A 14,484-nucleotide genomic window follows, 5' to 3' on the forward strand; every position below is an offset into this window, starting at 1 on the left:
TACGTTTAAGAATTTATTTTTTATTTGGGAAGACCGTTCGTAACATCCTAACTGTTTCTTCTTCCCTTGTTGTAGGGTTTGTTACATCTTCTATTTTAGGTTCCCTAGTCATACCTATTTCTTCCAAAATGATTTTAACCATTGCAGTTTTCTTTCATTATCTATTGTTACTTTATCTTCCCATGCAATGGGGTGTTCCCCGTATTTATCTGGCATTCCAATTTACTTAAAATTTTTTTTTCTTCTTAAATATTTATTTTTTGTTTCTCAGTTCTTTAATTTTCCTTTTTAATTTTAACCTATCTTCGGTACTTGTGGTTAAGTTTAATTGTTTGAAGGTTTCAGCTATCTCTCTCTTTATTTTAAATTGTTTACTACCCCTTTTTCTTTTTCGGATTTTTGGGGTAGGTATTTTGGGTGTTTCTTCCTTTTTTATAGACTGGTTCCGTCGCCAATACTCTTCTATAGTAATTGGTGTCGGACCCTGTTTGGTGGTGTTACTGCTTTTAATGACTTTCTCAGAAATTTTTATGAATTCTTTTATAGTGTCTTCGCACTTTTTAAAAATTCTATGAAATTCTTCTTCCGTTTCTATTTCTTGCATAATAAAGGAGATAGCTGAATTGTTCAAAAAGTAGTTTTCTTCTTTCTTTTGTTTTTTTTAATTTTAACAAAGTAGATTTTTACGTATTATTTTTAATTTTTCAAGCAAAAAAAAATTCTTTAAAATTTAGTACATTTTGATTTTCTTGCAAAAAAAAAATTTTTTTTTTGTGAAAAGAAGTGTTTTACATTTTATTTACTTTTTAATTCCTATTTTAAAAAAAATTCCTAAGCAAAAACTTTCGTTTTTGCTAATGGTTTAGCGTCCATAAAGGCCGCCCAATTTGTTTCTAATTTTTATACTTATACTTTATATTGCTGCCAGTTTTGTGTCGCCTCAAATGGTACGCCGCCAATTGATAAGATATCTTCCGGTCTCGTTTTGCTATTAAATTGCCCAATTTATTCCATCCTTTTATGCGTTGTAGAGGATACCATGAAATACGTAGCCATATATGTATGTATGAAGGATGTAAATATGTCAGCATTGCTTGTCCGTTGGTTGTTTGAAAATAGTTCCTTGGTTTGTGTTTGTGATTGCTTTTGCGGATGCGTTATCGGTTTTTTCCTTTCAAAGTATAAGTTTTTCCAATTTGGCAGGATTTTTTTTTTTTATTTATTGTCCTGCTTTTCAAACTGGCAGAATTTCCTCCAGTCAGATCGTCTTAGCAATATTTGCTCGTTCAGCAAATTTTTATGCTTATTAAGGATCGGACTGGCAGGATCGCCATGAAAAGTTAAAATAATAATAAGTGTATTGACTTTGGTAGTCAGATAAAGATTGTCTTTATTACAAAAATTCTTTCCCTTTTTATAGCTAATTACTTAACCTACACATTTATAAATATCCTAATACTAACAACTAAAAATAAAATTAAAGAAAAAAAAACTTTTTTAAAAATAAGCTTTTATTATTTTGGTTAATAAAATTAACTAAAAAGTAAACAATAAATTGACTCTAAAGAAATATAACACTTTATAAGTTCATTGTAAGCTTAAACGATAATTAGGATTTTTCGTCTGCGACAAAAAAATTCTATATTGTACATAATTATATATTTTTAACATTAAAACTTTACACCTAAATTATTAAATCTTACAGTTTATATCACAGTCCTAATTGTTCTAATAAAAAACGTGTTAAATTTTGATGGTATAATTAAGAACATTTAGGATCTCCTTTTCTTGCTATCGCAATGTAACACGCTTTTATTAGAACAATTAGGACTGTGATATAAACTGTAAGATTTAATAATTTAGGTGTAAAGTTTTAATGTTAAAAATATATAATTATGTACAATATAGAATTTTTTTGTCGCAGACGAAAAAGCCTAATTATCGTTTAAGTTTACAATGAACTTATAAAGTGTTATATTTCTTTAGAGTCAATTTATTGTTTACTTTTTAGTTAATTTTATTAACCAAAATAATAAAAGCTTATTTTTAAAAAAGTTTTTTTTTCTTTAATTTTATTTTTTACTTTTTAGTTCGTTTTATTAACAAGTAATAGAAGCTTGTTCTTATAAAAGCTTTAAATATAAGTATAGGGGGTGAAACAAAAACACATATATCAGTTACATCTGCGTATAATGCGTATTGGAATTTATTAGTACACATTTTATGCGCAGCAACTTCAGAGGTGTATTTAAAGTTTAAAGCATTGTAAATATAAGTATTGAAGTCATGAGCCTGGGCATTCGCGCAATTTTAGTGATGTAAATTGCATGGCGCCAGCGCCAATGCGGTGCCAGCTCAATGGTAGCTCATTGACGAAATTACTCCAAGCGAATTTTTGACGCTTCTTATTGGTGAGTGCGTAGTACATTTTACTTGCGCTATTAAGTGAAACGACTTTTGTGTGTCAGGCACGAGTTTGGTGTTATTGGCGCTACTGGCAGTGATGACACTGAGCTGTTGACGGTAGCGCTGGTAGTTCAGATTTTGAATCAGAGAAAGAATTGATGACCCGTGTGAATTATTATGGCTTTGGCCGTGTAAATTATTATGGTGTATTTGTATATTTTAGATTTAATGCACAATTAATATTTGTGTGTTTGAGCGGCCAAATAATAACAGTAGTATTGCTAAAGTGCTGCTTAGTTGATGGAATGTCGCTAATTTCTTAGCGATGATCAGCAGATTGTCAATATTTCGTTCAACGGACGCGCGAAATTGCCACATCTGCTCAAATTTTCCAAAGATTTTCCATTCTTGATTTAACTTAAGCTGTTATGCCAATATTTTTCAGACAGCTTTTTTCAAATAGGTAATTTTTCCAAAAGCAAAATAAATTACAGAAAAGATTACAGGGTTAAACAGCCTTAAAAATTCAGCTATGTTGGTTATACACAGAAATACAACAGAGGGTTGTGTCTCCGCTTTTCGCAAGCGATGAGATTCACTACGCGTGACACGTGATTCACCACGTCCAAATATCACAATCCACGGATAGGTACCGGCGTGTTTGTATGGGACTTAGGCTGTTATGCCAAAGTAAATACAAATCTTTACCGATAACTGTGTTATCGATTAATTTATCGAATTCTAACAAAGTAATATTGCATTGTCATCGGAGTTATACATGTGTGCAAAATTTCAGCTCAATCGGACACCGGGAAGTGTATCAAATTTAACTTGCAAGATTCCATTACAGACAACAAAAGTGAAAGTAAATAAAAGCTTATAAAAATAAGTACATTTGTATTACTGAGCATATATGTAGATTTGTATTGCTATGCATATATATAGATTTGTATTAATATGCATATATGTGGTATATGTAGGTTTGTATTGCTATGCATATATGTAGATTTGTATTAATATGCATATATGTTGTATATGTAGATTTGTATTGCTATGCATATATGTAGATTGGTATTGCTATGCATATATGTATATTTGTATAACTATGCATGCATGTAGATTTGTAAGCAAAGTCAGCAGATCGATATTCATGTGAAATGTGAATATTGGTTAATTCATATTATTGGTTGTATGTAAATATTTTGGTGACAAACTAACATAAGCATAATTTGTTATCTGTGAACAGACAAGGGATTCATATTCGGCATTCCATTGATGTATTGCATAGGTGGGCATGATGCATAATGCTACAATACTTGTACAATCCAGTTTTATAAGCAAAATAGAATTAAGATTAAAGACTACTTACAATCATGGCATTAATACTGAAGTATCCCTTTCGATTATAAAACAAATGTTTGTCAGTACTTGGCTTGATGATTTTTATGTGTTCCGTCTATGCAACCAATTATGGAGGGAATTTGTACTTTGAATAAAAATAGTCCCTTGATATGCGTTGTTCGTTACCGTCCATTTCTAATTTCACCCATTTTGGGCAAACTAACTTATTCATAGCGTTGAGCACATCATCTAAAATCGTTGACACCATGCTCCTGCCCACTCTTATGCTAGAATACTTGCCCACTGATCTTTGGTAGGATCCTTCAGCTAAAACTCGTAACGTAGCTGCTAGTTGCAGGACTGGCAGAACTTTCGAAAGAGTTAAATGTCCTTCAGTGGCGTCCAATACCATTCGGAAAGCCTCTTTGTTTATGCGATAGTATGCAATGAAACTGCAAGCACACTATAAATATTTCGAAATGCACATTAAGGAATATTTTTACTTACGCTGTCTCTGGCAGCTCTAATGGATTGCTGCGATCTCTCAAAATTTTTCTTTTGACCTTCTCACAACTTTCTTCTTCCAAAAACATAAATTCTACAACTGCTGATGCCATTTTGCACTAAATAAATCTGTTTATTTCCGTTTAAATTTACAAAACAATTTTACAAAATTTTGCCAAAAAAAATTAACATCAAAATTGTCGGTGCACCGATAACACTGCAAACCAGCTGATTCGAACATCGCTTTCATTCTCATTCGAAAACAGCAAAACCAATACGGTTTTATGGCACCAATTTGAATCAATCAGGGCTGTCATGGAATCCAAGTCGGTTTTGCGTTTTGTCGGAATTACAAACCAATATTGATTTAAATTGGTATCATAAAAGCATATTGGTTTTGCTCTTTTCGAATGTAAATAAAAGCAATGTTCGAATCAGCTGTTTTGCGATGCACTGGCAATTTTGATGTTAATTTTTTTGGCAAAATTTTATAAAGAACTTGTTTTGTGCCTTTAAACAGAAATAAACAAATTTATTGACATCAAAATGGCATCAGCAGTTGTACCATTTATATTATTGGAAGAAGAAAGTTGCGAGAGGGCCAAAGGAAAATTTTGAGAGATCGCAGCAATCCATTTAAGTTGCCAGAGACAGCGAAATTAAAAATATTTCTTAATGTGGGTTTCTAAATATTTATAGTGTATTTGCAGTTACATTGCATACTATCAGAGGCTATCCGAATGGTATTGGACACCATTGAAGGACACTTAACTCGCTTGAAAGTTCTGCCCGTGCTGCAACTAGCAGCTACGTTACGATTTTTAGCTGAAGGATCCTATCAAAGATCAGTTGGCAAGGATTCTAGCGTAGGATTCTGAGTGTAGGTAGAAGCACGGTGTCAACGATTTTAGATGATGTGCTTCATGAAGCCGTTCGCAATATCAGGATGTTTCTCCATAAATTCAGTCAAAATACTGTTTTGCATTGAATTTTTATATTTTCCCCTATTTAGAATGAAAATATATGTAAATTCACATTTCTTTTTATAAAATAAACATTTATTTACTTACATGTTTAGAAAATACTCAACTGCAAGAGAAATACAACTAGGAAAAAATGAAATCCAACACCATTTAACTGATTGGATTGTTTCTGATAGCAAAATCGATATTAATTATTTTGTCGTTTTTAAATCCGATTCCGACAAAAATTGGATTCTATGACAGCCCTGAATATTGGTTTGTAATTCCGACAAAACGCAAAACCGACTTGGATCCCATGACAGCCCTGAATATTTTTTACAGTAGTGTTAGTCGCGATCAATAGAAGTAGTGTGTTAAAATTCATTAAAATACATTTGCTGAAAACGCTGAAAAAGTCGATAGTGGCTACCGAAAAAATGAAACTTTTACACAAATCCAATCCTGCTCTTATACAAATTAAAGTAATAAATAAAAGAAAGTTACATTGCATTGAAAAAGAGTTATTATCGTAATGTACATACTTTTTCAATTTCTGGCTATAATCTGATATTTTTTATTCTCAGATGCATCATACCATGGACCAATTGGATATGTTGGATCCAACGGGACCAATGACAACGTTAGCACCAATGGCAGAAACGTCGCTGACACCAACCCATCAGCATTTGCATGGTTCTTATCACAGCATGAATCATATGATGAGCCATCATCATCCAGGAGCTTTAAGTGGGCATGCATCGAGTAATTTTTGTCCTTTATTTCAAAATAGAAACTTCACTAATATGTTTTCAGATCACGGACACTCTGCGGTACATCATCCCGTTATATCAGCAGCGGTTGCTGCGGCAGGCCTTCACCCGGATACAGATACAGACCCTAGAGAATTAGAAGCGTTCGCAGAGAGATTTAAGCAACGGAGAATAAAGTTAGGTAAATGGTGCATGCATTATGCTGCTAACATTCATTCAACTCTATTTAACCGTAGGCGTAACGCAAGCCGATGTAGGAAAAGCTTTAGCGAATTTAAAGTTACCTGGAGTAGGCGCACTTTCGCAAAGTACTATTTGCCGATTCGAGAGCCTAACGTTATCCCATAACAACATGATCGCACTGAAGCCAATACTTCAAGCGTGGCTCGAAGAAGCAGAGGCACAAGCGAAAAATAAGCGACGAGATCCTGATGCCCCCAGTGTACTTCCAGCTGGTGAAAAGAAAAGGTAGACACCGTTTTGGTTAATGGAGTCATTATACTCTTATTGGCAAAAAAACAATAAACATCTTTTTGTATTAGGTTAGTCCATTATTGTCAAAATATCTTGTGTATTCAAACTTGTGCATACATACCAGGGTGGCCTATTTTACTTTTTCATTTGGTTGTCAAACGAGTATATTGGCCTATAACAGGGAGACTGGTGAAAGCGGCAGAATTACATTTGGTAGAAATCAAAAACAACCGCTCTTGATAATCCGAATGATATTTCAATAGGACGTACATATCTACTATGAGAACCCTTAATTTCAAAAACGTGAATTTAACCTTTTTATTCAGAAAAGGTATCCCAGCCCTGTACTCGGGTAACCCTAACCCTAGAATGTTAGAATATGTGGGATTATACTGATATCAAACCAGAGGTTGTACCAAGGGTTATACTTGATACGTATATCTTCCAGTGATTTCAATATGTTATCCCTAGGAAACCTATGATTTGTTTGTATGATAGGTGTAGCAAATAGAAGGCTCTAGCATATTAATGTGTCTACGCATATTTAAATTTTGATAACTATTCCGCTTTAGGAGGAACGGTCTATTTGTAAAATCGTGTCTTATTTATCTTTTTTGTTTTTTTTTTTGCAAAATGAGCATACAGCAGTCCGTTAAAAAAGTTACATTTGTCGCGTGAAATATAAAGGGATTTCAGGGTTTTGTGCACTTATATAGGAAACGTATTCCATAGCAAATAAAAGCTACGGATCGTAGTTTTTTCCTTTCACATTAAGGGAGTTCAGAATTTCGTGTTGGAAGCGTTGCTATAACAAATGAAAGCTACGGATCGTGAACAACTTTTTTTTCGTTTTCTATTTTTTCTTTGCACATTTTTTATTTTGACAGTTGTTAATTTCCTATTCAAAATTAAAAAAAAATAAACTACGGTTTTTGACATGATGAAATGAATACTCAGGTGTTCTCATCCCGTTGACGTTTTCCCTTATCCTGACAAGTTCGGCATGCATAATTTAGAGGGTTGTCTATCATACAGAACTGCCTTTGAGTCCTACTACTATCGTAGTAGATTTTACTATACGTTTAGAAATACTATAACTATATAAGCCGTTACTAGAATTGTTTAGCCAAAAAGATTAACATAACTTTGTATTCCCTAACAGAATATAGACAAAATTTTGCAGAAAACTAATTTATTTGAAGAATTTGTACGAAAAAAACAATCCAAATTTATTACTTTTGAAATACACGTAAATACTGGCATTTAGAGCTGCCGAAAAAGTGAGGTTATGTTGTTGACATCACCTCTATTATTACATCATGGGTTCTTGATGATGCGTATTATTTTGTTTTCTGTTTACAATTACAAATTTGATTTTCAATGTTGAAAAAATAAACTATGGATTTTGTTTTTGCGTATTTGCAATGACGTAGGAAATGCGTAGCTGTGTATGGTGGTAGCGTGTTGCGCCTACCTCACCGAAGATCGTGGGTTCAACTCCCGGTCAAAGCGATATCGAAAATTTAAAAAAAAAATATTTCAATTAGAAAAAAAGTTTTTCTAAGCGGGGTCGCCTCTCGGCAGAGATTTGCAAAAACTCCGAGTGTATTTCTGCCATGAAGAGCTTCTCAGAGAAAACTCATCAGCAGATGCGGCTCGGAGTCGGCATAAAACATGTAGGTCCCGTTCCGCCAATTTGTAGGGCAAATTTAAAAAAATAGAGCACTACGCAAATTGGAAGAGAAATTCGGCCTAAAATCTCTTCGAAGGTTATCGCGCCTTGCATTTTTTTCTGCATTTGTTGGCCTTAATTTTATAATTATTTGTTAGGTGAAAAAATGCACAGAATGAGAGTACGAAGTCAAAAATAATGTGTAGGGTGTGAGATTTCGCGAAGTTATCGTCTTTTAAAAAACAATGAACAGACATTTTGATACTATGCTAGATTCGCATAGCGGTACGAAGCAAAATACCTCAATAAAAGCAGATATTTTGTTTTTATTTTAGTGATTGAGCAAACCTCAATTTTCACATCACATTAATGTCAACCAGTTGCAAATCATAAATAAATATTTGCAAAAAATGTATGTATAACAAACGGCTTAATGGGCATTGATCAGCATTATATAGCGGGAAATTTAAAAAGGAATTGCAACGATAATTAACGAATATCTAGCAATAATATAATTTGTAGCCTATTGGTACCACAGGCTCTAGGGAGGTGGTGTGGAGAGGATAAATGACAACTTCTGGATCGGTTTTATTTCATTGATAGCATTTTTGCGTTTTTAGGCTGCACCGTGGTACATGGGGCGGGACTCCCAACTTATTTTAAATTGGAGAATAAGCTCATCCTAAAATATTCAGAGGTAAAAACCGAAATCAATCTTTTACATATAATTTGGTAGTTGTTAAATGTTCAGCTGCAGACATAGTAAGAGCGAGAAGCCGCCTCGAGAAGTAATGGCTGCCTTACTACAGCAAGGGGCTCTGTTGTGGCGTATGGTTCTTATCTTCATTTTTAACATTAGATCGCTGAGCCCGCCTTGTCGGGCAGGTGGTCGTACGACCAAGATAAAGTGAAAAACTTAAAAAAAAGATAGGAATGAGAAGGAAAATGCAATGGCGTCAGATGCCGGGGAAGAGGAAATCGCTATAAGAGATGATTCGGACGCGGATAGCGATGATAGTGTGCAGTCAGCGCGCTCGGTAAAGGAGCGGTCAACTATCCCGAACAAAGAACTAACGTTAGAACGAAAACACTCTCAAAAAATTGGGCGGGATTAACAATTAAGCAGCGCTTGGATCCAGTGGTGGGCCCAACCAGCGATGAGAGCGATCGCTTGGCATGGACCCGTGAGACAATGGAAGAATATCGGGGAGAGTTCACTGGCAAAAACTTTACTGCGAGCAGCCCTCAATTTTGCAACCTCATCGAAGAGAAAGAAGCTCCGAGAGGCAAGAGGCAGCGATCGGCTGAACCTGACGAGGCTGCTTTTAAGAGGCAGAAGGCAAACGCCCCAGGCCCAGAGCCAGGAGGTGAACTAGCCGGAATGGCAGGCACTAAACCTCAAACTCTGCCAAGCGAGTCGAAGAGGCAAATATAAGTACTGGAAAGCCATGTACCTCAAAAGCAGTAATACAGGAAGAGGAAGGCAATAATGGCTTGAGAAACAAAAATACAAATGCTAATGAGCTAAAGAAAGATAACAATCAGACTCCAGCTTACTCGATTATACTAAAGGAAGCTAACGCTGAGAATCCGGATTTCACTGAGAATAAGATGAACGAAGTTACAAAGCAGTCCCTAACTGTAGCACTACTTGCAGCGTTCCCAATGGGCTATAGAAGAGAGCTGATCCTCTAGAGAGCCAGACCTCTACCAGCCTTCGAAACGGCTAGATGGCACAATAACGTGGCTCTAGAAAGGCTGCATAGAATGGTTCCAGACCTTCAAAAACAAAAAGGCGCGAGGTTGAAAGCGGTGAATAGATCCCTGATCCCCACGATACCAAGGGCCAAGGTTTGGATACCCCGAGTGGTGAAAGCGGAGGACACGCTGAACATGCTGCAGTGGAATCGGAGGAGCTGTTGCACACACAGCAGGTAGTATTTTTATGCGCCTTAAAAATAGGTGTCTTCAGACAGTAACTCCAATACGCTAAAAGCTGGGAAGGTGGAAAAGGACCTCAAAAACCTGAAAGTAGCGTGGACAAAAGTGCAGTGGCAGAGGTACTCAAGCAAATCAATGATGCTGAGAACCTTAAGAAAACCACAATATGCTAAACGAGCGAGAGCGAGAGGATGGAAAGGACCTCAAGGACCTGGAACTAGAATAAAAATACAAGGATATAGGCGTAGAGGTGGAGATTTTGGAAGAGGAAAATCAGCTCAATGATGCTGCGAGTCTAAAAAAGACGCTTCGAGCAGGGGAAGGCCAAACGGACCTCTGGACTCTGAAAACAGCGGAAAATCCATTGCGTGAGCGCAGTGGCGGACAACTTGGAGAGAGTCAGCAGCTCAATGGCGCTGCGAGTCTTACAGATAAACCTCCAACACAGTAAAACGGCATTTAGTGAGCTTCTCCTGACTCTTGAGGAGGTTTCCTTTGTTGTGGCGCTGATACAGGAGCCATGTCTCTCATCTGGAGGAAGGTTTCTGGACACCCTCATGCTCGTGTATACTATCTAACTTCCACACCGAAGACCTATCGGTTGCCGTAATAGGGGATGTCCCTTATCCTGGCATCCTGCTACATGGCCCATAAAGTGGACGCCCCACCAGAAGAGTTCAAAAGGCTGGTTGATCCAGAAGCTTGCATAGGTCGGTCTGTAATAGGAGCGGATGCGAATGCGTATCACAGCGTCAAGCAATTTGCTTGATATCACATTGATTTCTGAACAGGACATATCAGGATGAATGGAGGGTCCTTAACAGGCCATCTTTCTCGGACCATGCATATATCAGCTTCAGAGCCCCCTAAAGAGATTAGAGAAGGGGAAACTTTAGAAACCCTAGGGCAACGAATTGGGACAAATTTCAGATATGCGTATCTATCAGGAAGACTGGGGCAGCCTTAAGAGGTTACCACCGTAGAAGAGTTTGAGGGGTACAACAACTTCTTGTCAAAAACGTTGACAACTGCGTGAAACAAAGCTCAAGGGGAAATCAGAACCACCATGGGGGAGTACAGAGCTGAGTCTTCTTAGAGGGCAGGTGAAAGAGATTTTTAATCTGGCAAAAGTTGCGAAAAAAAGGAAGCTGGGGCGAATACAGATATCTGTTAAGGATCTATAAACATATAATCAACACGTTGTTGCTGTTGTTATATTAATGATAAAGACACTCCCCGAAGGCTTTGGGGTGCGTTATCGATGTTGATTTTCCTTTGCAAAGGTACTAGCCCGAGGCACTACCTAACTAACACTTTCCATCAGGAGATGATGCCGAAGAGTTATGTAAGCATGTCTACAATCCTAATACGGAGCGAGCGATACCAAAATTGGTGAAAAATTTAATGGGCAATAAAAACTTTTGTCAAGTTCAAATCGCCGTGTCCGGATGGGATATTCCCTGCTATGCTGCAGATGGCCGGTGGAACGATTATAGAATGGCTACGAATAATCTTTGAGGGTTGCATAAATCTGAACCACGTCCAGCAATCTTGGAGAACAGCTCGATTAGTCTTTATACGGAAAGCGGGAAAAGCCAGTCATCTTCAGCCGAAAGACTATAGGCCTATCAGTTTGACATCTTTTCTGCTCAAAACTCTAAAGAGATTAATAGATGTGGAATGTGGAACAAGGAATTCTTCTCTTCAGCACAACATGTTTACACCAAAGGCAAGTCAGTTGATACTGAATTGCAATATATAGAAAGCCCTGAAACACCAGGAATATGCCCTAGATGTTTTTCTGGATATTGCCGGACCTTTCAACAATGTCTCGAAAAAAGAAATCATGGACAATCTCAACTCCATTTAAGTTCATCCATCTTTAACAAACTGGATCGACTACATGCTAAGCTGCAGAATGATCACATCGTAATGGGGTTTATGCGAGGCAACGAGGGACGCCTGGCTATAAACCCATACTTTACTATGGAGTTCTTCTTTGGTGGACAGCCACACAAAAAAGTACGTTTACCAAAAAACTTGGGGGTATGCAGAGTATCAATGATTAGCATAACGGGAGGCCCAAAATCTACTCTGCCTGCAGACCTAATATCCAAAAACATTGCGTTAGCAACTCCAACAATTGAGCTGGAGGGTTGGCGCCAGGGTGCAGAGATGGCCGAAAATTCTATATATGTGTATACAGATGGTTCCATATTAACGGAAGAGGTCGGGTTTGCTATTTACTGCGTCGATCCAGAAATAAATAGATCCTAAAGGCTGCAGCGCCTTTCAGGTGGAATTGTGAAGAAAGCAGCAGAAATTCTGGAGGAAGCGTGCTTAAGCTGCAGTCGCTTCAATATATAGATAGTCAGGCGGCGATTAAGGAAATAATCTCACACAGTACTTCATCAAGAAGTGTTCTGGTATGCAAAGAAGCATTGGAAAAACTTTCCTCAAGCCGGACCACAAATCTATGCTGGGTTCCCGGTCATAAAAGGAAATAAGGTTACGAAAAGGCCGATGAGTTGGCAAAAGAGGGTGCAAAATGGTCGGCTGGTGAAATTATGATCACATATATAAAATCCTAAAAATAACCGCCACAGCCAGAGAGGGTTGCGGTGAGGTACAGGGAGGCGTAAAGGAGAGGGCATACGTATAAGGCTAAGTTTATGATCGAGCGTAATCGCATCACGCGATGTGACGACAAACGCTCCATCGCTTATTACATTTTCGCTAGAGTTATCGCTGGCGATTGAATGTTTACAGTAGAGCGAAATCGCAAGCGATGGAATACTAAACTATTTAACTTAACATCTTTTTATTCACGTTGTGGCAGTGTAGAGAAAGCAACATGCGTACATTAACTCGTAAAATTTTATTATTAGAAAATAGCATTTGTTACGAAAAAAATATTTAAAAAGTATACAAAAGAAAAAAAATATCAAGTGCATCCAACCGCCAAGGAAAGAAAATATTGTGGCGAATTCCATAATTTACATGTACGCCTTTTTACATGCAGCGGCGGATTTAAGTTTTGTGGGGCCCCTGGGCACCAATGATGTGGAGGCCCCTTTGTAAGAGATTTAAAAGAGAAAGGAATAAAAAAGACGTGTAGGTAGTTAGGTTTATTATATTATTTATTACATGTAATCATAGGAAGCGTTTCCGTGCCCTTTTACAGCGAAACATTTTATTATATCGTCAATATTAATATCACGTACAATGTCAGGCACCATGCTTATAATAGTCAGAGACAATATTAACATAGAGACATTGCAGGGACGAAAAATAGTGCAAGCTTTAAAAAACTACTAGTAGGTCACATTCACCACTTACCACAGTAGAATTTGTTAAACTACCACTGTCTGTATTTATTATTTAACAATTATTTGTACACTTTTTATTCAGCTGATGTGTTCAGAATTCACATTTTTACACTCCAAAACTACAATCGGTGTATTTTGTGTGCTTGAATTATGTTAAAAATCGTGTTAAAATTTGTGGTGTGGTGGAAGTGACCTACTAGAATTTTGTGAAGCTCCGCTGCTTTCCACCGAAGTTCCCGCACGCAACATCTTTATCTTCAAAAATTTTTGTAATAGTTAAATGATTCAACCTCGGTATAGATGAGATACTTTTTGAAAGTTGCGGCACTGCGACTGTATTAACAGTTAATTCCAATTCTATTCTTCGTGTAAAATTACCTTACGGCTCTTCGCTGCTGCTATGACTTCATATTATAAAAACATTTAAAATTTATCTTTTTCATTAAACATTATTTCATAAAATAGGTGAATTGATAGATTCAAATTAAACAAGATTTCATAATATTTTATTAGTATAAGATAATTAATGAAATTAATTAATGAAATTGAATAATTAAGTTTTTTAAATATTTAATTATGTATGACATTTTTAATTTAATTACGAATCATAGGATGGAAAAAAGGACTTTGCTTTATGATTGTATACCGGCAGTGGCAGATTATTAGGGGGCTACAGAGGGTCTCCTGTGACCTGGCACTCTCTAAATTATACTTTTTTAAATCACGAACACGCGGCGGAGAAATGTATCTATCTATAAATCTTATAAAATAAAGTTGCTAAATGCCATGTATGCACATAACTTCACACAGAAGGCTCCGATTTTAAAACGGTTTTTCGCATTTGAAAGCTTAGCTACGTGAGATGGTACAGTTAATATAATTTGAAGATATATATTATAGGGGCGTGGCAAATTACCAAAAACTTAGTAAAAAATCATAAAATTTTTGTTTACACAGCCGTAATTCATAAACGGGTCGATGGATTTAAAAAATTCTACTTTTCAGTAAAACTTTGAAATATTTACCTTCGATCTGCATCAAAAAAAAAAAAAATATATATACTTGATTAATTTCTTATATCAGCC

At 36.4% G+C, this 14,484-nt stretch overlaps 1 protein-coding gene across 7 annotated transcripts in view; it reads left to right on the forward strand.

Moving 5' to 3' along the window:
- acj6 (abnormal chemosensory protein 6) overlaps nucleotides 1-14,484 on the forward strand; it is a 1,105,866-nt gene that overhangs the window by 834,379 nt on the left and 257,003 nt on the right. For 4 of the 7 annotated variants that reach the window (XM_067782334.1, XM_067782333.1, XM_067782335.1 and 1 more), the window contains exons 4-5: nucleotides 5,798-6,164; nucleotides 6,220-6,451. In XM_067782334.1, the coding sequence (XP_067638435.1) occupies nucleotides 5,798-6,164; nucleotides 6,220-6,451 (599 nt within the window). The remainder of the gene's footprint in view (nucleotides 1-5,797; nucleotides 6,165-6,219; nucleotides 6,452-14,484) is intronic. The other 3 variants (XM_067782337.1, XM_067782338.1, XM_067782339.1) reach the window with 1 other exon arrangement.

Source organism: Eurosta solidaginis, chromosome 4, assembly GCF_040869045.1.
Source record: "Eurosta solidaginis isolate ZX-2024a chromosome 4, ASM4086904v1, whole genome shotgun sequence".
Lineage (NCBI taxonomy): Eukaryota > Metazoa > Arthropoda > Insecta > Diptera > Tephritidae > Eurosta > Eurosta solidaginis.